At 41.0% G+C, this 24,045-nt stretch overlaps 4 protein-coding genes across 4 annotated transcripts in view; 3 read left to right on the forward strand and 1 right to left on the reverse strand.

Annotated features, from left to right (window-relative positions):
* Positions 1–4,035: 4,035 nt before the first annotated feature.
* On the forward strand, positions 4,036–5,206 carry LOC109403361 (signal peptidase complex subunit 3). Its single transcript, XM_019676176.3, has 3 exons — positions 4,036–4,415; positions 4,488–4,754; positions 4,842–5,206. Exons 1-3 carry the CDS (start codon positions 4,273–4,275, stop codon positions 4,969–4,971), a joined length of 540 nt encoding a protein of 179 aa, XP_019531721.1. The 5' UTR covers positions 4,036–4,272; the 3' UTR covers positions 4,972–5,206.
* Positions 5,207–5,381: 175 nt separating this feature from the next.
* On the reverse strand, positions 5,382–10,767 carry LOC109403359 (testis-expressed protein 10 homolog). The gene is made up of 4 exons (XM_019676174.3): positions 10,419–10,767; positions 9,756–10,357; positions 5,873–6,766; positions 5,382–5,808 (listed from the first exon to the last, which is right to left on the reverse strand). The coding sequence occupies exons 1-4, from the start codon at positions 10,620–10,622 to the stop codon at positions 5,451–5,453; spliced, it is 2,058 nt and encodes a 685-aa protein (XP_019531719.2). The 5' UTR covers positions 10,623–10,767; the 3' UTR covers positions 5,382–5,450.
* Positions 10,712–11,266, forward strand: LOC109410759 (protein PET100 homolog, mitochondrial). The gene is made up of 2 exons (XM_019684283.3): positions 10,712–10,851; positions 10,913–11,266. Exon 2 carries the CDS (start codon positions 10,940–10,942, stop codon positions 11,186–11,188), a length of 249 nt encoding a protein of 82 aa, XP_019539828.2. The 5' UTR covers positions 10,712–10,851; positions 10,913–10,939; the 3' UTR covers positions 11,189–11,266.
* A 4,641-nt stretch (positions 11,267–15,907) lies between these two features.
* The window catches only part of LOC109410756 (protein LTV1 homolog), a 28,787-nt gene continuing 20,649 nt past the window's right edge, over positions 15,908–24,045 (forward strand). Inside the window, exons 1-3 of the mRNA XM_019684280.3 lie at positions 15,908–16,065; positions 16,175–16,363; positions 16,433–17,193. Coding sequence (XP_019539825.2) covers positions 16,063–16,065; positions 16,175–16,363; positions 16,433–17,193 — 953 coding nt within the window. The 5' untranslated portion in view covers positions 15,908–16,062. The remainder of the gene's footprint in view (positions 16,066–16,174; positions 16,364–16,432; positions 17,194–24,045) is intronic.

Below are 24,045 nucleotides of genomic sequence, written 5' to 3' on the forward strand. Positions count from 1 at the left end.
TATGTTCGGGTTTTGTTCACACAAATTTGGAGAAGTTATAAAGCATCATGTTGTGCACCAACTTATTTTTTTGTTGTTCAAAGCGTTTTACAAATGTACAGGAAAGTTGTTATTAAGCTTTGGCAAAAATGACTGAAAATAAATAAAATGCAAAAATGTTGAACTCTCACGAGAGTAATTATTATTATTATTATGAGAACACCTATTATGACATAAGAATTACATATAAAATTACCTAAATCCGGATTAGAACTCGAGACCTGTAGATTACCAGCCGCATGCCTTCCTATCTGTGCCATCCTAGAGATGGTGAGATGCAGCACCCAAAGCAAAACATAATCTTCCCATGACTCAATAATGATCACTCCTGAACTTGTGTTCAGCAGTGGTGAATTAGCACAGCACGTGGTAATCAACTGAACAACGCCTTATACTCAACAGCTGTTCAGCCCAAAACACGTGTTTTCCATTCTGATTTCGCTGTCAGTATTTTCATCGCATGGTGAGAAAACTTGTATCGAATGCGGCCAAAAAGTGTTGGTCCTTATTGAAGATATTGTTTTCAGACGAATCAATTGCGATATGAATATGTTTTTATTTTTATTATTAAATATCGACCTTTAAAAATGTATGACAGTATGTGGTGCGGTATGGTCTTGGACATGGTGCATTCATAGCATCTGTTCAGGTAATCTACTCATGCTAAGTCGAAGATTCGTTAAGCATTTTTTTTTATTTATGCTTTTGTCATGGAATCTTGATATTATGTTCAATAAATAGTACATAAGGATGTTTAGGGATACTTGAAATGTGTCGATTTCTGAAACAATATTCAGTAAACACGACAGCAGCGAAATGTCAAATGCATCGATCCAAGCGTCTCGTACAATCGAACTGCTGCGGAAGATAAAAAATATAATAATTAAGGTACAAGATATCTTGTTACAGACTTATAATAATAAATAAATGCCTCATTTTTACGTTGATTACGTCTCTTGGCACTCAATGTTAAACTACATAATTCTATTCTGTTTTATTTTATGTCATTGTTTAATATTTTGGTTCTTTAATAACTTGATTGTCTAAACAGTTTTAGCCATGATTTATCCCTTAATCCAAACAAAGTTCTGAGTCAAACTATGACGGGCTGAAGGCGTTTATTTGACAAGTGAAAAGCACATTGTTCAGGAGCATATGCTTATCGATACATCAGCTTAATAAGATGCAGACAAATGTTTTGTTAAACTCCTTTGTTAAGGAATCAATGCTTGTCGAATTAATTTCTTGTTAAACGTTTAAAAAGTGTTTTAATTTATCATTGTTGACACCGATGAGGAAAGTCGAACATTGACTACTTTCTCAATTGAAAAATCATTTAAACAGTAATGTGTAGAGCATAATTTTAGTTCAGCTATCATTACCATTATTAAGCAACAATTCAGCAAGCTTGCTTGTTTGTGACTTGCAATTGTTAGTTGGGAACAGAATCCGGAAAGGGATTCTCAACAGAATCCGGAAAGGGATTCTCAACAGAATCCGGAAAGGGATTCTCAACAGAATCCGGAAAGGGATTCTCAACAGAATCCGGAAAGGGATTCTCAACAGAATCCGGAAAGGGATTCTCAACAGAATCCGGAAAGGGATTCTCAACAGAATCCGGAAAGGGATTCTCAACAGAATCCGGAAAGGGATTCTCAACAGAATCCGGACAGGATTCTCAACAGAATCCGGACAGGATTCTCAACAGAATCCAGACAGGATTCTCAACAGAATCCGGACAGGATTCTCAACAGAATCCGGACAGGATTCTCAACAGAATCCGGACAGGATTCTCAACAGAATCCGGACAGGATTCTCAACAGAATCCGGACAGGATTCTCAACAGAATCCGGACAGGATTCTCAACAGAATCCGGACAGGATTCTCAACAGAATCCGGAAAGGGATTCTCAACAGAATCCGGAAAGGGATTCTCAACACACTAAGATTCGAATTTTCCAGCTCAGTAAATTTTTTGCTGAGTTCTGCATTTTTTCCATCTTTTTACTGAGTTTTCAACAGCAGATTTAACTCGGTACACTCGGTAATCAATATTTACCGTTCATCAGTAACGATATTTACCGTTCATCTGTAATTTTTGACAGTTCATTTGCAGAGCTCGTTAACTTATTTACAGAGTATTCAGCAAAAGGGATAACCGAGCGTACCGAGTTAAACCTGCTGTTGAGAACTCAGTAAAAAGATGGGGAAAATACCGAGCTGATTTAAGTGTGAACAGAATCCGGAAAGGGATTCTCAACAGAATCCGGAAAGGGATTCTCAACAGAATCCGGAAAAAGATTCTCAACAGAATCCGGAATGGGATTCTCAACAGAATCCGGAAAGGGATTCTCAACAGAATCCGGAAAGGGATTCTCAACAGAATCCGGACAGGATTCTCAACAGAATCCGGACAGGATTCTCAACAGAATCCGGACAGGATTCTCAACAGAATCCTGACAGGATTCTCAACAGAATCCTGAAAGGATTCTCAACAGAATCCGGACAGGATTCTCAACAGAATCCGGACAGGATTCTCAACAGAATCCGGACAGGATTCTCAACAGAATCCGGACAGGATTCTCAACAGAATCCGGACAGGATTCTCAACAGAATCCGGACAGGATTCTCAACTATTGAACCATATATTGTGGTTTAAAATAAGAATCCTGATAGGACCTTAGGAGCCTATTGGCGAATTAAAATTAATTTTCACTTAAACTTGACAGTTCGATAATAATTTCCTTAGGAGCACTGTCAAGTTTAAGTGTTGAACTGTCAAATTGGGTTTTTAAATTAAGAAAAATTCAATGATTTTTTATTTTTAAACGAAAGATCACCTTTTTCTGAGCCGCTATGATTTTTTTCAGATTTTTAGAACTTTATTTTGGTATCTAAAATCAATTTCAAAGAGATTTTTTTAAATCACCTTTTGACAGCTGTGCAACTGCTTGACAGCTCCGCTCAGTACAAAATGCGACGAGGGGTGATTCGACAAATCGCTCCCATACAAATTTCAAATTGATTTTTAAATAGGTTCCCGGGCTCCAAAATTTATGAAAATTTGGATTTCGGCTCAGTTTGGCATGCAGATTCAGAATATGGAATTATCTCAACACCACTAAAGAAGCCAATTTAAGTAAAAATTAATTTTATTTCGCCAATTGACACAGACCCTTATGGGTAGTACGCTGATCGCAAGAAATTTCTTGGGCTATCTCTATGCGTGGAAAATTCAGGCAAGGAATCGCTCAAGGAATAATAAAGCGTCGCTTTTTTCCGAATCCTAGTACCACAGATAACAGATGTTTATGCTAGTACAAATTTCTCGCAGAATCCTGTGTAAATGTTCAAAACGATATACGTTGGCTCACTACCGCCATCTACTCAACTGATTGCGACATTACATCTAACTTGAATGCAAGAATAGTTCAAAGTTCCACTTTCATTCAAGATCGAATACAATCTTGAATGTAAAATTGCGTAGTGCATGCAATCTTGAAAGCGATCACTGACTATCGATCACTGCGCCATCTCTAAATGATTGCCACATGAGTTTCAGCTGCTCGTTACATACAAAATGGCTGTTGAGCATTTTTACACACATTGCCAATATAAGCATAAACGTCTGTTATCTGTGCTAGTACGCAGCTGAAACGAAACGTCAAATCAAATGGGGCTTGCTGTGTTAAATTTCTTGACCATTCCGGTCACGGAAAAATAATGCACTGAACGAAAATTACTTGAGCGATTCCGTTTGAAGTGCATACCTCGCATTAATTGCCATTTAATTGCAAAAACTTGACAAATTTTGCCATTAACGGACTTGCTGTAAAACACTGTGAAGATCACTGTGAAGCGAATGTGAATTTCGCATCATTCGTTGCTTGCTCCCATTTTTAACTTTTCAACGACGCCTCTGTGCTTTCATCTGCCGCGAGTTTGACGTTTCGCGATTTGTTTTCTTCGTCTCTTTTTCTCGCGCATCCAATTTTTTGACACTTTGTTGCTTCGTGTCGCGATTTTCGATTCACACAGCCCAAGCGGCACTTTCATCGGGAAATTTTTTATCCTCGGAGGAAAAACTACTGGATTCTGGTGAAAATCTGTTGATTATTTCCCAATTCAGCGGGACAGTGAGAAATCGTAAGAAGAACTGTGATTGGCTGATTGTGGGAAGCCAAAAGTGTGAAATTCATTCGGAAGCCGGGAGAACCCGTCAGCCACCAGCAAAATGCACACCGTTCTGACTCGAGGGAACGCAATCCTGGCCTATTCGCTGAGCGTGCTGGCCTTCCTGACGTTCTGCTGCTTTGCGTCGACGTTTTTCTACGACTACCGGACCGATGCCAAGATCAACACCGTCAAAGTGCTGGTGTAAGCTCTGAGCGTAATCTCGAATCCCAAAACACCACGTAAGCGCTTTTTTTCCTTACTATTTGTTTGCAGCAAAAACGTTCCGGACTTTAGCGCTTCCCGGGAGAAGAACGATCTGGGATTCCTGACGTTCGATCTGAGCACCGACCTGAACGGTTTGTTCAACTGGAACGTGAAGCAGCTGTTCCTGTACCTGACGGCCGAGTACCAAACCGAGCAGAACGAGTTGAACCAGGTGGTCCTGTGGGACAAGATTATCCTGCGGGGCGAAAATGCCAACCTGGACTTCAAGAACATGAACACCAAGTACTACTTCTGGGATGATGGTAACGGTTTGAAGTGAGTATCGGGAGGGGGGGGGTTGTAAATAGTAGTAACGGTGATCCCATACAATCGAAGCTATAATCATTCTTTTAATGCTTTCAGGAACCACCAGAATGTGACGTTGACCCTGTCATGGAACATTATCCCCAATGCCGGCCTGCTGCCGAGTGTGTTCGCCCACGGGTTCCATTCGTTCAAATTCCCAGAATCTTACATGCCTTCACCGGTCTAACCGGAGGCTTGCCGTTAGAGAAAAGACTTTTTTCTAGTTTGATCGTATGCAGTGAAGCAGCTACGAAAACGTCGGAAGCTGTATTGCGGAAGTTCTGGATGAATGGTTGGAATAAAGTTCCGACCGTGGAGAGTGTAAACAATTAAAGACAGAAACCAGGTAAGCATTTGGACCAGAGATAAATTAAGTTCATATGAGTGGAAAAAAAAAGTTTGGAATATCTGTCAGTCAACAAGTGTGATGTTGGTTTTCTTGGAAAGAAAATTCTAAAATTTAGAAGTAGGCAATCGATACAGATAGTTCACTGAACCCTTGTAAACGTTTTTGAGGTACTCAAGTGGTTCTTGTTAAATAGTTAATATGTATCAGTGCGGGATCCATGGAATTTCTCACCAATTAGACGTTATTCATTGTTCTTTTGTTAGAATGTCTTATTCTTACCTTATTCATAATTGTGAACGATTGTATGTAGCTAGATCCTACAAGCTAACTAATCGCGTTCTAAGCGTACTTCTAAAATACGCTTTCATATCGTCATCGATCTTTATCGTCTTGACCTGTTCCGGCTGCAGCAGCTTCTCCAAAGCATCCCGTTTGCTAACCCAAAAGAGCAAATTGATCAGCAGCACTAGGCCTTCGTTCTTAAACTGCTCGTTCACCACCTTGAGCGTCCCAACGTTGCCGACGATGTCCTCCACGTTCTCCTCCAGGCTGTGCAGGAAGATGGTATTCTTCTGCTTGGCCAAACAGAGCAACGCCTTCAGGACGTTGAAGTCGATGACGGTTTTCTTGAGCAAATTCGGCAGCATTCTCAACCAGAGCGTGAAGATTTCCTGGCTGTTTGATGGGAAAGAAACCTCTACATTTTTCCGTAAAAACAGGAATCTCGCGAACAACTTACCCATATTCTCTCCAGAGACGATCATTCAAAACAATAATATCGCAAAACAGAATCAAAATCCGATTGCGCGTGTCCTGCGGTAACTTCGCCTGAATGTACACTTCCAGCAGCGTCTTCAGCAGCCCCCTGGTATTCTGATTGATCGAGACGCAATCCGTTTCCAACAGCATATACCTCAACACCTTCAGCAGCAGGGAACTCACTTCCGGCGAACGGAACTTCCAGTTATTAACGCACCTCTCCACGTAATTCGCCACCTTATCGTAGTTCTTGCTCCGATCCGACCGGAAGTTCTCGTTCAAACAGCAGTAGAAGTAGCAAATGTTGAAATTCTGCTGATAGCACTTCTCGTCCACGTTCCGTTCCTTTGTCTCATCGGCCATTGCGCTACGACCCCCTTTTCCAGCACCAGCTCCCGGGCTCTGATAGAAGGGGAAACCCTTCAAGATATGATTACAGAAATCCTCTGCATACTGGTCTCGGAACCACCTGGTCATATCGGAGTTGTTCGTCTCGCGCCCGTAAATCACCACCAACTCCCACAACTGGATGGCAATGTCCAGCAGCAGTCCCAAAGTGGTTGCGGCCTCATGGGACAGCACGTGTTCGGCCGTTTCGCCGCCTCCCGAAGTAGGACGAACCTCCAGCCAGGACTCGAACAGCAGCGGCATCAACATCTGGACGTAGGTTTTCAGTTTGCGACCTTCGTCGATTTGGTCCGACAGCGAGAGGTTGCCTCCGCTCCCGGTAATGGATTTCCGGAAAAGGCACGTCAGCGGACAAGGTTGGTACAGGCGGTGGCGGACCAGCGGAAAGTGCAGTGGAGCTCGGTAGTCGAACACATTGTTGACCGGTAAGGATGAAGCTGGGATGTGGGTTGATTTTGTGGTGAAGCTAGAATGCAGAGAGGAATTGTAGGTCAATTTATGATATTAAGCATTGAAGTTGAAAAGGAATCAATGCAGAACACAACTTATTCAACTCATTAATGGAGAACAACATCGTTCCGCCAGAATGGAGACAGGTCAAAGTAATAGCTATTCAAAAGCCTGGTAAACCAGCGTCTGATCATAATTCATACCGCCAATTGCTATGTTATCATGTTTAAGGAAACTGTTGGAAAAAATGATTCTATCGCGACTCGATCATTGGGTCGAATCGAATAACTTGCTTTCAAATACACAATTCGGGTTTCGCAAGGGTAAAGGAACAAACGATTGTCTAGCGTTGCTTTCAACTGATATTCAACTGGCCTTTGCAGAAAAGGAGCAACTGGCTTCAGTTTTCTTGGATATTGAAGGCGCCTTCGATTCAGTTTCCATAGGCATATTGTCAGAAAAAATGCACAATAGTGGACTTCCAGAAATTTTGAATAATTTTTTGTATAAGTTGTTGTCAGAAAAACATATGAGCTTCAATCTCGGACAACTGACAACTTCCAGAATTAGCTTCATGGGCCTACCCCAAGGCTCATATTTAAGTCCCTTGCTTTATAATTTCTATGTGAAAGACATAACCAGTTGTTTGGAAGGCCAATGCACGCTACGACAACTTGCAGATGATGCTGTGGTTTCTTTAAAAGGCCCACATGCAGAAATGTTGCAAAGACCATTGCAAAATTCCCTAAATAATCTGTCCGGTTGGGCAAGAGGTTTGGGGATCGAGTTTGCTCCGCAAAAAACGCAATTGGTTGTATATTTTTTAGAAAGCGGAACCCAGCCCAACTGAAACTCAATCTTTTGGGAATAGAAATCGACCAGTCTTTGACTTCGAAATACCTTGGGGTCTGGTTTGATTCAAAAGGCACTTGGGGTACCCAAACTAAGTATTTGGTGCAAAAATGTCAAAAAGGATCAATTGTCTACGCACAATTACCCAAAACATGGTGGGGTGCTTACCCGGAAGACCTCGTAAAACTTTACAAAACGACTATTCTCTCTGTTCTCGAGTATGGCTCTTTCTGTTTCCTCTCAGCAGCAAACTGCCACCTAATAAAGTTGGAACGAATTCAATACCGTTGTTTGCGTATTGCCGTCGGCTGTATGCACTCAACGCATAATGCGAGCCTAGAGGTCCTGGCAGGGGTGAAACCTCTCCAGAACCGCTTCTGGGAGCTCTCGCTAAGGTTACTTATCAAGTGTGGAGTGAGCAACACACTCATTATTGAAAACTTCGAAGAAATGCTCAGTCTGAACACTCAGTCAAAATTCATGAGAATTTATCTGTTCTACATGTCATCTGACATAAGCCTACCAAGTTATAACAATAGAGTTAAAAAACTATAGAGGACGAATGTCACTGCTGTTCCCTTTGTTCTCTTTCGCAAACATCCCGGGTATCTACCTGTCAAACTGCATACTTTTTCGCTTTGACATTTATATCCCTGCCTATCCCCGCCAGCAAAAGATGTTCCGGCAGCGACGCCAGCGACATTCTTCCTCTATAGTTTATTACCTCTATTGTTATAACCCTCCGCGTGTGCACTTCACTAATGACAGTTCCTATGTTAAATACGATCTGTCCATGAAACAAGCTATCCATGGAATACCAGATCATCTTCGATGTATTTATAGTATATCTATTCCTCGCATTTTTAACGGAAAGTACCAAAATGTCAATTCCTGTAAGAGATTCTTCACTTATGGGTCTCGCATAAATGGATCCACTGGTTTCGGTGTCTTCAATGAAAACTTCACCACCTTCCCTTCCGCAAACTTCAGGAACCTTGTTCGGTTTATGTTGCTGAGCTGGCAGCAATCAACTTCGCTTTGGGGATGATTTCCAACATGCCCGTAGACCATTTCTTCATCTTCTCGGGGATAGCCTTAGTTCGATTGAGGCACTCCGGTCGATGAAACCTGTAAAACATCCATCTTACTTTCTTACAAAAATAAGGGAGCAGATGGGTGCACTGGTCGAAAGATCATACAAGATTACCTTTGTATGGGTCCCCTCACATTGTTCAATTTATGGCAATGAGAAGGCGGATTCTCTCGCAAAGGTGGGCGCTCAGGAACGCGAGATCTATGATAGAAGAATTTCACACGATGAATTTTTCCATTTTGTTCGCCAGAGTTCTCTTCAAAGTTGGCAAAATGATTGGCGAGATGGCCAGCTAGGACGGTGGTTACATTCTATTATCCCTAATGTCTCCTTGCGAGTGTGGTGGTATGGTTTGGATGTAAGTCGAAATTTCATTCGCGTGATGTCAAGGCTTATGTCCAACCATTACTCGCTAGACGCGCATTTATACAGGATTACCCTCGCGTTTAGCAATGTTTGTACTAAGTGCGGTTCCGGTTATGATGACATCGACCACGTAGTTTGGCAATGCCCGGATAATGACGCCTCCAGAGCACTACTTTTGTTTGGATACCCTTGAGGCCCGAGGTAGACAACCTTTTGTTCTTGTGAGAGATGTGTTGGGGACCCGCGATGTCACATACATGGGATGTATTTTCGACTTTCTTCGCTCTGCTGGTATAAAAGTTTAATTCGCTTGTGTTTTTTTCTCCAGTTTTTCTCTCTGTTTTGTCCTCTTTGTGTTACCAAGATGCTCCTGGCCATCCGGAAGACCAAGTTCCACAACAAGTTGGCACCAACACCACAAGGCATCATCAAAAAGTTATTACTCTGTATAATGTATACCATTAAGTACAAAAAAAGATCTTCGGCTCCGCAAAGCGTTATACGCGAATGAGCCCCAAATAACTAGATAAAAAAAAAGCTCAAAAACAACGCAACAGAACCCATCAAAATGGACCTTGGAAAGTTGGCCACATGTCTGCACTCAGGTATGTACCGGTTAGTAGGCAAAATCTGGGGGAACCAAAATCTACCAAGAGTGGAAGAAAGGAACAATCTGACGAATGAAGCTACTTACGGATTACTCTCATCCCCGGTGTCCATGGGTTCCTCCCCGCCTTTCATCTCCATGGCGACCTTCCCATCGCCCTTCTTACTATCAATCAGGATCCTCAGCATCCCAATCAACCGCATCAAGACCCGCGTCCTCCACTTGGTGCTGGTCGATTGCTTATTCAAGCTCAACGTAAGCGTACGTTCCGGTTTAGATTCGCTCCGCAGCTTGGAAATCATGTCCAAAAACTGCGGGAAGATTTTGTCCCTGTTGAGTAGGACCAACTGCGGCAGATGCTGCAGAAAGGTGTCCAGAAGGAGTAGCGAGTCTTCCTGGATCCTTGGCTGGATGTGGGTCATGGCGCACCGGAGGAACGACAGCAGCACATCGAAGAACGGAAGCACATTCTCCTGGCCGGCGGCGGCGAACAGGAGTCCAAGAGTTTTGTAACAATCCCGGCGGACATCACGTTCGATGTCGATGGAAATGCTGACGATGGACTTGATGGCCGTGCTCAAGTGGTTCTCGGTGACTTCGGTGGGCAGTTTGGCGAGGATCTCGCGCAGACCACGTAGGCCGTCGCATTTGGCCGTTGGGTTGGTGTGCTTCAGCTTTGCCAGGCAGTCCTGGAAGAGAGGAGCGTGGTGCTGAAAGTTTTCTTAAAATTATCGCAGATTAGGGACTCACCTTGACGGTTAAGCTACGACTGGAGAGGACATTGGCATCCGTAAGGTTCCGCTGTTTGATCTGATCCGGTATGACGATCTTGCGCACTTTGAAATTTGTCTTTGTCACATTGGTCCCCTTCGGAAGTTTAGCTCCTTTGAGAGCGCTCTTCAGTTTGATTTTACTCTTTTCAGCTTTCTTGAATTTCCTCGAGTTTCCACCCATTTTTACTGAAGAAAATCGTAAATTTCCCGCACACGATTTGAACTGAACACGGCGCACTAAAGAATCAAAACAAACAGAAGCACGTGTCGGCGTCGACCGCCGACCGCCGTTGAGGAATCTGACAGCACGGCGTGCTGTCAGTGCAACAAAGTGTCAAAAAAGTGCATCCAAAGCAAAACAAATCGACTCCAGCTGATTGCACGCGAAGTCATTTTACATAACTTTTAAGGTAAGTTCCGGATTTTCCCCCTAATTTCCCCGGGTTTTCGCCTAATTTCCACCCATTCTAGAGGGCGCACGCCGAAGCACCAAATACCATGGGCGGTTGGATGATGGAAGTCGGCAGGATGGCCCTCTACATGACCTTCCCGGTGGCGATGTTCCACTGGTTCAATCAGCCGGAGTACTTCGAGAAGTGGGTGACGGAAACAAAGCGGCAGATCTACCCGCCCGAGAACAAGGAACACCGAGAGGCCGTCGAGAATTGCATCCGAACGCTGCGGGAGAAGAAGGACCGGGAACTGCTGGCGGCGCTGGAAGAGTTGGAACGGAAGGAGAAGCAGTAGATGCGTGCGGGTTTTGTTTTGGGACTTGTACAAATAGCGAATAAATTGTGAAATACCTATATGTTGACGCAACAGTAATTAGTTTTGTATGTACTTCAGTTAATTCTGAATTTAATCCATTTTGTAAAGTCTAAAAAAATTGCACTCAAATGCATTACAGCGACCGTTCGCTAATTGCAACCTCGTTTTGACACTAAAGTGCATCGAAATGCACTGACAGCACAAATTTGACATTTAATTGCCTCTTAGTTGCAAAAATTTGTCAAATTTTGCAATAAGCGGACTTGCAACTAAAAAGCGTTGCAACATGCGAACGACTGCTGTAAATGCCAGGCCCCTGGCATCAATGAAATACAGCGGCCGTTCGCTCGTTGCAAACCCGTCAGTTGCAACGCTTTTTGATTGCAAGTCCGCTAATTGAAAAATCTGACAAGCTGTTGCAACTAAAAAGCAATCAAGTGTCAAATTTGTGCTGTCAGTCATGCTGGCAGTGCATTTCGATGCATTTTAGTGTCAAAATGACGTTGCAATTAGCGAATGGCATTCGCTCGTTGCAATGTAAACATATTGCAACGAGCGAACGGCCGCTGTATATCGTAGCCAACATCTAACTGCCAGCGGCCGTGCGCTCGTTGCAACATGTTTACATTGCAACGAGCGAATGCCATTCGCTAATTGCAACGTCACTTTGACACTAAAGTGCATCGAAATGCACTGACAGCATGACTGACAGCACAGATTTGACACTTGATTGCTTTTTAATTGCAAAAATTTGTCAAATTTTGCAATTAGCGGACTTGCAACTAAAAAGCGTTGCAACGATCGGGTTTGCAACGAACGAACGGACGCTGTACTCATTAGACCGGGTCAACATGGTCATTTTTTCGGAACAAAGTTTTTTCGATGCCTCTCATGGTTCCAAACAATTGTGCAAAATTTGGGCGCGATTGGTTGCGTCCCCGCATTCCGCATTGCATTTGAAATTTGTATGGAGTTTTATATAGGAAAATCTTATTTTTAGCATTTTTCTCCTGAGAGGCTCAACTTTGTCTGGTACTGTGTAATCAACGATATTAAAGTATAGCCAAGGGGATGTTGATAAACTTTGCCGAAAAGAGTAAGGTTCTAGAGTGACTCTGGAAAAAGTTATTAATGTTCAAAGTATGATACCTCAGTGAAACTACTGAAAATCGTTTTTCCTGCCAACACTGCCAGTGCTTAAAAGGATCAATTCGTCCTTGCTTTATATTCTGACATTTCATGGAACAACAACCCACGTTTTCATCAACAAACATCGCAAACATCAATCAAGCTAGTGGTTTTCAGTCGATTTTCAAATTATTTTTTCAATTGAAAACCAATTTTTTTTATCATTTTAGGTTAGCTCTGCTTTTGGGGAATGGTTCTGGAGGTATTTTAGAGGAGTACCGGTGCATTCGTTCGGCAAGTTATGATCCTCGATCTCGCCACGGTTCCAGTAGGACGAGCTTAAGGTAGCGGAGCAGACAATCGTCTAAAAAGCTCGAAGAGTATGGCTAGCCGATAATTGGAAGAATCTATTGAAAGGAAAATCTCCGTTGTTTTGGCTCCACTCTGCAGAACCTGAGAACTGTGAACATTGAATCATTCTACCCAATGGATAATCATTTTTCCTCCGCTTATTGGTGATATGCTACCATAAACGACTACTACACGCCGGATTATTGTTGTTAAGCGCACACATTCTGACCATTAGGAAAGAGAAACATCGCTCGACAGGTTGTCTAACGTTGCTACCGATGCTTCCAAACAAAACCGTCTCCCCCCAAAAAGTCTACGTGGTTTATGAGCAGGGGGTCATGCATAAATTACGTCACGCTTTTAGGGGAGAGGGGGGTTTTATAGAACGTGACGACCCATACAATAAATAATGAGGTCCCATACAAAAAGTGTGGCACAGGGGGAAGGGGGTTGAAAAAGGTCGATTTTTGCGTGACATAATTTGTGTATCATCCCCAGTCTCTTATAACACTGTTAATTACTTGATTGATTATTTATAACTTAAAACTACACCTATATATGGGATCTGGTCCCGTCCGAGTTCAATGCCGACGTTAATTCCACTAATCTCTCGATCGCATGCATTCTTTGGTTAGCCTGATCTCTTCTGGGTGATGATGCACCAGGCGGTTCATCAACGCAGTCCTGCACTCAAACACACCGAACTCCACCTCCAAAAAGTCATTGGAGATAACCCCGTGTCAATCGAAGACATGACTACGCTATTTGTCCTGACTGAGGGATGTCTCAAGTCTAGACCCATCACCAGCCTCTCAGAGAATCTTGACTATCTCTAACCGCTCAAACCTGCACATTTTTTCAGTGGGATGGTAACTGCAAGCATTCCCAGAGATTGAAGTTACTACAACTCCTGTCAATCGCCTCACCCAGTTAGAATTAGTCTATCGCAAGATCCGAAATTTTTGTAAACGAGTCAGGAGTATCTAAACCAGCTCCACGGACGGAACAAACGTTGTCGGCCATCGGTTAACATTGAAGTTGGCTAGAGGGTAATGATATGCGACGATAATCTACCGCCCATGGCCTGGAAGCTAAGCCGAATCGAGCTAACCGACCCCGGAGCAGATGGCCTTGTTCGCATAGTTACTCTGCGGGCACCTTCTGGGGAGCTTAAACGACCGGTGGAAAAGGTTTGCCTCCTTCCGGAACCGATTAGGAAGATCGAATTCTACTTTCATTTTCAAAATTGTCACACAATTGGATAAATATCCTTTAATAACTTATAGTTTTAAGAAGAAATGATTAAAATGTTTGTAAGGTGAACTAACTAGCAATCTTCAATTCAAACCCATAACCGATACCGTAGCCGCTTGCTATTAACCAAAATGTCGGTTATTTGCCTTTTGTATGGAGAGCTCACGCAATCATCCTTTGAAATTGGTTGCTGGTGTATGATCGGTTCGTTTGGCGTCTAATTAATGAAGTTTGCAGGTGTGATTGCTACCACCAGGCATATTAGTGTCCATCTGTGGTATCTGCGGTCGATCCATAATCCAGAAAATGGTTAGCCGACCGCTAAAACCGTGGTGAGATCGAGGATCATATTCATATGGATGACTTTCAGGGGCGTTACCGGTCACAGAAAGATGGATACACCTGTACTCCTCTAAAATACTTTCGGAATCATTCCCCAAAAGCAGAGCTAACCTAAAATGATAAAAAATTTGTTTTTAATTGAAAACTAATTTGAAAATCGACTGAAAACCACTAGCTTGATTGATGTTTGTGATGTTTGTTGATGAAAACGGGGGTTGTTGTTTAATGAAATGTCAGAATATAAAGCAAGGACGAATTGATCCTTTTGAGCACCAGCAGTGTTGGCAGGAAAAATGATTTTCAGTAGTTTCACTGAGGTATCATACTTTGAGCATTAATAACTTTTTCCAGAGTCACTCTAGTACTCATATTCGTGCAAATTGAAACGAGCGTGTAATCAACAAACGCAGCTTTTGTTTAATGTTGTGAGCCACACACGAAATCACATTCACAATGCGTGTTTGTTGGGTTGCTTTATTCAACTAATCGCATGCTCCTCATACCGTACATTAATATTAAAGCGAGTTTGAAGTGTTTTGTGATCATAACAGGTGGAAAAAATGATTCCAAAAACTGATCAATAAGCCAAAATAAACGTTAAACAAAAAATTGTTGATGTTTTCGCATTTGACAGTGGGCGCTATTTATTAGCGCCCAGGACATCCTGTCTACCATGATTCCAATGCATTGATATAGGCCGTGTCAGGGGCCTGGTACAGCGGCCGTTCGCTCGTTGCAATATGTTTACATTGCAACGAGCGAATGCCATTCGCTAATTGCAACGTCATTTTGACACTAAAATGCATCGAAATGCACTGCCAGCATGACTGACAGCACAAATTTGACACTTGATTGCTTTTTAGTTGCAACAGCTTGTCAGATTTTGCAATTAGCGGACTTGCAATCAAAAAGCGTTGCAACTAACGGGTTTGCAACGAGCGAACGGCCGCTGTAAATGCACTGATATTTACAGCAGTCGTTCGCTCGTTGCAGCGAGGAAATCATCGAAGAGGAACACATCAAATTGTCGCGCAACTCCGGGATGTGCAGTACGTCCTTCATGTGCAACGGGAATTGTTTGTTGCTGTTGCCATGGAGCTCACCGACCGTTTTCGCAAGAAGAGATTGTCCTTCCTTGGCAACGTTAATAACAATCGGTTGCTTCAGCTTCCGGACCGCAAGTCCGCTTATTGCCATTCGCTAATTGCAACGTCACTTTGACACTAAAGTGCAGCAAAATGCACTGACAGTATGACTGACAGCACACATTTGACACTTGATTGTCTTTTAGTTGCAAAAATATGTAACTAAAATTTTGCAACCAAGGGAAGATTCAAATATTACGTCCATTGTTTTTCGGGATTTCTAGACCCGCCCCTCTCCCCCTCTGTGTTGCATTTTTTCTATACCCAATAGACGTATTTACTGTCACACTTTTCTAGAACCACCCCCCCTCCCCCAATTGTTGGACCTAATTTTTGAACGTTCCCCAAAACATGTTGCATCAGTGGATTTGCAACTAGCGAACGATCGCTGTAATCGATGAAACACGCTAAAAGATATTAAAAGTGCATTTTTGATCGACAGTCGATGAAACTCCTCTGTCATGTCGAAATGCTGTCAGCTGTGGTGGTCCTTTCAAAACAAAACTTCACCAGAAGTAAACACGAGTGCGTGCTTGGGCGATCACATTTTTCGCTAAATCCGCTAAATTCCGAAGCAATAGAGTGCCCCGAAGTATTCCACGTCTCGGTGAACCGTGAAATCACATCGTCAAAATGGTAGGTATTTGATTTATTTTCGATTAAGCGCCAAATCAACCATTGATTCCACCGACTAACCTCTTCCTCGTTCTCTGTTTACCTTTGTCCTTCCACCACCCACAAACAGGGCAAGAAGAAGTTCATCGACAAGAAGAAAGCGGTCACATTCCGGCTGGTGAACCGCAGTCAGCAGGATCCGCTGTACGTTGACGAAACAGCTCCCCAGCATGTGCTGGTCCCGGTATCTGCGCCCGGCAAAGGTGGCGACCCCCGCGGTTTCGCCAGTGCCCTGAGACCATCCAGCTCAGCTGGTCAGGTAAGATTTCTCTTCGATGCATCCCCAAATCCTCAGCACGGTTTAATTCCTGTCCCTTTCATTCCGTAGATGGACGCGGAAAAGCGTAAAAAAGAGCAGGCCAAATTCGGTGTATACTTCGACGATGATTACGACTATCTGCAGCACCTGCGGGAACCGGGCCGCAACGAAGTCTACTGGGAACCGGTAGAACCGACCAAGACGGCCGGTGCCGAAAAAGTCAGCATCAAGTTGCCCAGCTCGGTGTTTGCTTCGGAGGTGGAAGAAGCCGAGGGTCTCATGAAAAAGAAGGCCCAGCAACGACCGGGCCCAAGACCCGATTGGGATCCGGATGTGGTGGCCGCTCTCGATGAGGACTTCAACTTTGATGATCCGAGTAATGAGCTGGAGGATAACTTCATGGAACTGGCCATGGGTGGAGAGGGGGACGTCGAAGAGGGAGACGATGATTTCTTCGATGAGGAAGATGAAGATGGAGAATATAGCGACGTGGATTCAAACGACGCGGCTATGTCGGACGAAGATGGGGAAGAGCGCGATGGGCTGGGGCCGTTGGCTTTCGATCGGGAGGAAACCAAATCCAGATTCACAGAGTACTCCATGAGCAGTAGTGTGATTCGGAGAAACGAACAGTTGACCCTGCTGGATGATCGGTTTGAGAAATTCTACGAACAGTACGACGACCCGGAGCTGGGTGCCCTGGATTGCGAGGACATCGAAGGACATGTGGAAATTAATGATAGTGTGCTGCTGCAGTATGCGGAAGAATATCGGAAGGAGCGGGACGAAAAGTACGAGGTGGATTACAACAAACAGTGGGACAAAGAAAGGTAGGTGGATTGAAGGCAGTAGACTTACTTTACCTGTTAAGTCACATCGATTTTAGAATCAAAGACGTGCAAAGGTCGAACACCATTACGGTTTCGCTTTTCCGCGAAAAGAACAATAGATGTTTGGCGACACCAGCCCTCAAGTACCTGAAGAGCGTTTTGCGTCAGATCGAAAAGGGTGCTGATGCACATATCGACTAACAATGTTAGGTAATCGTCGGCAAAACCATATTTAAGAAAACCGCTATTATTGAGTTGCCTCAATAGCGTATCTGCTACGAAATTCCACAAAAGCGGTGACAAGACTCCCCCTTGGGGGCACCCACAAACACTCAATTTCCTAATCGCTGCTTGACGCATTGTCGAGAAGAGATATCGGTTTTTGAGCATTTGGTTAATCCAATTTGGAAATCATTGGAGATATACCATCATGGCATATTATTACCATGGCATCGTGTGGCTTCCAACATGGCATCGAAAGGCACGTTGTCAAAGGCACCCTCGATATCTAAGAAAACACCCAAACAAGATTGCTTTTGAGCGAATGCTTTCTCGATATCGTAAACAACCTTGTGTAAAAGAATCACAGCGGACTTACCAGATTGGTAGGCATGTTGGTTCACATGAATAGGCACGTCGGCCAGATGAACATCACGGATGTGATGATCCACAATGCGTTCTAAGCATTTCAGAAGAAAAGAGGTCAAACTGATAGGTCTGACACTCTTTGCTTCTTTATACGACGCACGACCCACTTTCGGAATAAACTTTACAGTAATATCCCGCCAAGGTTTGGAAATATACCCTGTTGCAAACAAGTTTTTTTTAACATGTTTGAAATAATCAAATCCCTTCTGAAGCAAAATAGGATAAATCCCATCTGCCCCAGGAGATTTGAAAGGAGCAAAACTATGTAGTGCCTGTAGTATCGGCTACGATAACAATACGTCATATATGTACAGAGTTTAGGAATTTGAATTATGGTTAATCATAGCATGCTAGAAATATATCGATCTCTTGTTTAGATTACAGTTCTGACAACTAGACGTGTTTTTCATTCAGGCTTCCGATATTACATTTGGCGACTGAGGATAAATTGCATAAAAAGTAGTGTGGTATTGATTGTGTTTTGTGAGTAAAATGAGTGATGTTGATAATTGTTGTGATTTGGAGATGATAGCTCACACTTTCAGCTTGGACGGAAAAGGTAGGTGTCAGTAAAAAACTATCTATAGGAGTGAACTGTTTTCGCTATTGTTGGTCGGTCACCATACCAACAGCGTGCGTGTGATGGAAAATGCAGCAAATTTCGCAGCAATTGGGATGCAATGCCGGAGTGTAGCGATTGAAAGGAAAATGATTGTGAAAAATAAAGTATTTGGATTTTTCCATCAATAGTTTTTTATTGAGTCGTGCTATAATAATTGAAGCAGAGGATCCGCAAGCGGCCAGGTAGGCCTATTGCTCATCTTTTGTAAGTTTATTGGTAACTACGTTGCAATGCAACGTATGCCTGATCGAATATTACTGGGAAATTTGTTCGTGTTGCCGATTAGGTTGGCCTGCGATTTTGTATTGTGTTGTTTGGGTCGGCTCACTCGAAAAACATTGGGTAAGCGTAGTTGGTACGAGTTTGCCGAGTTCGATAATGGAACTGCTTCCTCCCTGGATTGAAGCGAATGATTGGATTCAACAGTGTGACATATACAGTATTGCAATGAAAAGTTGATTAAGAGTCATTTCAAAATGAAATTTGACTGATTTTACATTTAAAACTATTGCATGTGCTTTAACTTATTCTTTAATTTTGCACAAGCTGCACTGTCGGCATTGACTGAGCTCATTATAGACGGAAGATCAAATTTGAGATTTAAGTTTTGTTTACAGAGACTTCTTTAGGTGATATAAAATCATTTAGATTTCATGAGTGTCTTTTCATAATGCTGGTAAATAATTGCAAATAAGATTATTTTTATACGGAATTTTATTCATTTGTAGTGGTTGTGCCGCGGATTGAAAGATGAGAATTGGGACTGTTTAGCAATTGAGTCTGTCAGTAAACAGGAGCTCTTGGATTTGTTCAAATGTGACGTTACTATAACAGAATCTATAAAGTTGAAAATTTGAACAAACAAGAAGGTAACCGAGTGTCAAGTCATGTGTAAGATTACAACTTTGTGCAAATAGTGAGGCTGATGCAACTGTATCCCATTTTCAACAAATACAAATGAAATTATGTGCTATTTCAGAAATTGTATTACGGATATAACTGGTGTAAAGATTGAGGAGAATTGCAACTGTGTGCAGATGTGCGCAGGCAATTGTGTGCCGTATCAGTAAACATTTGCAATAGTGTTGCAACAGTGTGCAACTGTGTGCCATGTTATTAACTGTATTCACGATTGCAACTGTGAGCAATATCAGCAACTAAGTGCTGTAGAAATGCAACTATGCAAATGGAAAGGCAACTGTGTGCCATATTAGAGACTGTTCTATGTTAAGGAGAAACTTCAGAGAGTACCACAATGGCTGACTTGCACCCCTACTCACGTTTTCAAAAGCACAAATCTTAAAAATTCGTAAACAAATGCAGTCGATTTTGAAAAGCTGCCTCTTTTTGCAAGTGAGCAAAGCCAGGATAATCAAGTGCGACTTGGTTCGATGCTTCGTTCGTCAGATTTGTGCATCTAAAGTTTGTATGCAATCTTGCAATGGACTTTCTTGATGTTTCACCTTAAATTGCAACTGTGTGCAAAGAGGGAGGCAACTGTGTGCCGTATCAGCAACTGTGTGCTGTAGAATAGCAACTGTGTGCAAATAGGAAGGCAACTGTGTGCCATATTAAGGATTGTTCAATGGTAAATTGCAACTGTGTGCAAATAGAAAGGCAACTGTGTGCCGTATCAGCAACTGTGTGCTGTAGAATTGCAACTGTGTGCAAATAGAAAGGCAACTGTGTGCCATATTAGGGGTTGTCCAATGGTAAATTGCAACTGTGTGCAAAGAGGGAGGCAACTGTTTGCCGTATTATCAACTGTGTGCTGTAGATTTGAAACTGTTTGCAAATGGGAAAGTAATTATGTAACATTTTAAAATTTGTCTTATGGATGTAAAGATTAGGGCAGCTGATTGCTGTAGAATTGCAACTGTGTTCAAAGGTAAAAGTAACTGTGTACACAGTTAGAAACTATCTTGTGTAAGATAGCCACTAAGTGAAAAAAGTGAGGGAATGGTGAGCCATACCAGCATTTGTGTAATGTGTAATTGGAAGTAACTATGTGTCATGGTATTTTTAGAAACTGTTCGTAAATAGGCAACAGTGTACAATAACAGTTGATGCGATACACTGATGGTAATGCAAAAGCAACTGTGTGTTATAAAATTACAACTTAGTGTAAATGAGAAAAATAGCTGTGGACCGTACCAAACTGTTGAAGTATAATTATGCCCACTTCTAAGCTATGGTGTGAAAATGAGAAAGGTGTATGCGGAATAAACAGTAATCATTAAACATTATTCTTAATATTTTAGTGGAGTTTCCATCACAAGAAAATGAAAAAAAAAGAACCTGTGGCCGTTTAACGGTTTATTGTGCAATACTAAAATAACGTGAAAACTGAATATAATTTTGACATGCACAAATTAAGATTGAAACAATCTAAAACTCGAGTTGTTTAAATGATTGATTCGCGAATGTCACGCTCGCTGGTTTAATTGAAGAATTGTTGAGAGAAGGTATATTGTATTGCTGACTGGCAGTAGATATTGCATTTGATGTTTAATTTATTGCGTGCCAAAAATTGAAAGTAACAGAAATAAACTAAAGTTACCTCCGACTTTACATAGAAACTTGTATGTGTTCTGGCATAGACGACGTTCGTCAGTTTGAAGTACAGAATCCAGTTCAACATGTAGATATCGCAGTCATCTAATCAAATGATCACATCAAATGTAATCATTAAGCATAACAAGAAAAAAAACAGAATTGTGGTTTTGGAATGCTTCGGAATAAATCTTGTTAGATAAATTAAAAAGTTAAGTTGCAATGGAGTGATTTTCGCGTTGACAGATTACAAAATCTATAGCAATAAAGTGAAGTGTTTTTTTCATATGTACGGGACATTCAACCATATACTTTATAAAGTTTATTTGGTTGCAATTTAAGAAAGGAGTTTTATTTGATTAATTCATTTTGTTTTAATTAGGTTAATTTATTTATTTGAATTTGTTTTATATTATTCATCTCAGTTTTGTGTATATTAGAAAATCATTTGGGATATTAAAAAAAAAATAAAATAATGCATTAAAGTCTGACATATATAAAGAAATTTCAGCTTCAGACTACTCAGTATTATGTGGATTGAATTTATTGGAGGTGTAAGCTAACGGATTGAATTTCTGTCCTTTCGGATAAAAAAAATATGACAATCTTTTCGATAGTCATCGTAATAAGTTGCTGTTGAAGATTTATGTGGTATTAGATTGAAAGTCAAATTGAAAACGCAGTACCGTTTGAGGTTTGTGTAAACAAGGAGCACAAGTGATTGTTATAATATCTTTCTAAATGCATATCTTTAATATCATTGTATTTGCAGCATTAGTATCGACCAATTTCGTACATTGTTGTAGCCATTGTCAGAGTTATTAGGAAGAAACATGTTTAAATAAAAAGCTTGTTAAAAATAAATGTTATCTGTGATAAAAAAGTCATAAACATGTGAATATTTTAATAGGTTATAAGAAAATGATACTGAAACTAAAAACAAGTAATAATAGTCAATAAAAAAAATGCCTTATGAATTTTAAATAACACTAGTTTACAAAATAAAATGAAAGTCGTGAACTTCTGTCAACGACCAAAATTTTTGAAGCATAATTTAGCGCTGATTTCGAAACCGTGCTTCAAAAAAATTCAAAGTAGAACAGTTTTTGAGTTTTATCTCAATATCGAGTTTTACAACTTTTTAAAATATTGAATTTAATAAAATTCAAATATCTTGCGTTTTGTTCAACCAATTTTAAATCTTTTTCCATAAATTAAAAGCTGAATATAATACAATTCGATCATCTGAATGCAGGTTTTGCGTCAAATTGATGAAATTCAAGATATTGGTGAGTTTTGGGGACGATCTCCTTAAATTTTAGCAAATTTTCCAAAAATATATGAAGACATGTATTTTTTCCAATAAGAAAAAAACTATTTAAAAAATCTTTCTCAGCGTTTATTTGACATATTATATGTAGGCGAGTTATAGTAAAAAAATTCAGCTCAATCGGAGCATTGATTACGGAGAATGAGATGTGTGAAGTGAGCGACTTTGCTTAAAAATAGAACATAAATCGATTTCAACTCATCAACCTTGTATGAAAAGTCGGAAAAATTTCTGTTCTGCTGTAATTTTTTTCCTTTGCGTTTTCGAACTCAGGGCATGATTCTACCCAAAAACGATCATCAGCTTACCGAATTCAAAAATGCTGTAAACTAGTGTAATGGAGCATATTAATCACACATGCCTTTGTGAATATAACATCATAGATTCTAGTACATACTGAGGCTAGAAATAACATGCTTTGGACACTTCAATCACGCAATATTTGTTTTTTTTATTTGTTTTGAAAAAATGTTTGAAGATGAAATTCATGCTTGAAGATGACACAACGTTGCATAAATCATTTCCATTACCCGAGCAACATATATAACCTTTCTCCACACCTTTAACTGAAAATAATGCATACAATCCCATTGTTATGGCTTCTCTTCATGAGACTGGACACAACACGAAGTTCCTAACGAATAGTTGAACGCAGTAAAGGCCATTACTATTACTTGTTTTTTTTTGCGTCTTTGAAAAAAAAAATAGAGAGTAGAAAAGGGAATGGGATTATTAATAAAATATAGTTATTGAGGAATGTCGTAGTACAATCCAGCGAGCGATGAAAGAAAAAAGTAAGACGAAATATCATGTGTGCTAAAAGCACTGAACAGATGGGAGTATTTTCAAATTACATATAAAATAGTTAATTTATTAAAATAATTGTATTTTTAATTTCAGATAAGGAAGACAGACAAAATGACATACAAATTGATACTGAACTACTAGAAGAATTGCTGGCACATGAAAAGCATAACGTGAAATCAATTTGGACTTGAAACTGAAAATAATTACTGGTGCTCACAAAGTGACTTCTATAGCATTAGTCAGAATTTAGTATTAACCTCAACAGAATTTGAATAATCCTCTGAAATCTTAAAAGAAAGGGAGGGAATGTAGTATCGGCTACGATAACAATACGTCATATATGTACAGAGTTTAGGAATTTGAATTATGGTTAATCATAGCATGCTAGAAATATATCGATCTCTTGTTTAGATTACAGTTCTGACAACTAGACGTGTTTTTCATTCAGGCTTCCGATATTACAGTGCCCACTCAATCAATTCTATAGTTACAATACTCATGGCCGTAGCCAGAGAATCATAACTACCAGAAAAGACTTCAGGTTCATCCGAAGATGTAATATTCACTCATCCAGGGAAGTGTGTGCTGAACAAGCATTCTTTAGCTTCCTCATCAGAGGAAGTCAGATCGCCATTTGGCAAACGAAGTTCGTTCACTCGAAAATCCTTAGATTTCGCAAGGATTTTGTTTAACCGACTCATTTCACTCAAACTGGAAACATTTGTACAAAGCTTTTTCCAGCCGGATCGTTTAGCAGACCGGAGAGCTTTCCTGTAGGCAGGCTTGTCCGCACTGAGCGCATGAAAATTCTGCTCTTTGAATTTACACCATCAAGCACATCATAAATTAAAAATCTTTTCATCTTATCAGATAGAAGGATGATAAAATATTG

This window comes from Aedes albopictus, chromosome 3, assembly GCF_035046485.1.
Source record: "Aedes albopictus strain Foshan chromosome 3, AalbF5, whole genome shotgun sequence".
In the NCBI taxonomy this organism is placed as follows: domain Eukaryota; kingdom Metazoa; phylum Arthropoda; class Insecta; order Diptera; family Culicidae; genus Aedes; species Aedes albopictus.

Coding starts and splice junctions, on each gene's coding strand:
- LOC109403361 (XM_019676176.3), top strand. CDS start 4,273: ATGCACACCGTTCTGACTCGAGGGAACGCAATCCTGGCCTATTCGCTG. Junction 4,416..4,487: donor AACACCGTCAAAGTGCTGGT/GTAAGCTCTGAG, acceptor ATTTGTTTGCAG/CAAAAACGTTCCGGACTTTA. Junction 4,755..4,841: donor GATGATGGTAACGGTTTGAA/GTGAGTATCGGG, acceptor TAATGCTTTCAG/GAACCACCAGAATGTGACGT.
- LOC109403359 (XM_019676174.3), bottom strand. CDS start 10,622: ATGGGTGGAAACTCGAGGAAATTCAAGAAAGCTGAAAAGAGTAAAATC. Junction 10,358..10,418: donor GTCGTAGCTTAACCGTCAAG/GTGAGTCCCTAA, acceptor CCTCTCTTCCAG/GACTGCCTGGCAAAGCTGAA. Junction 6,767..9,755: donor ACCGGGGATGAGAGTAATCC/GTAAGTAGCTTC, acceptor TCTGCATTCTAG/CTTCACCACAAAATCAACCC.
- LOC109410759 (XM_019684283.3), top strand. CDS start 10,940: ATGGGCGGTTGGATGATGGAAGTCGGCAGGATGGCCCTCTACATGACC.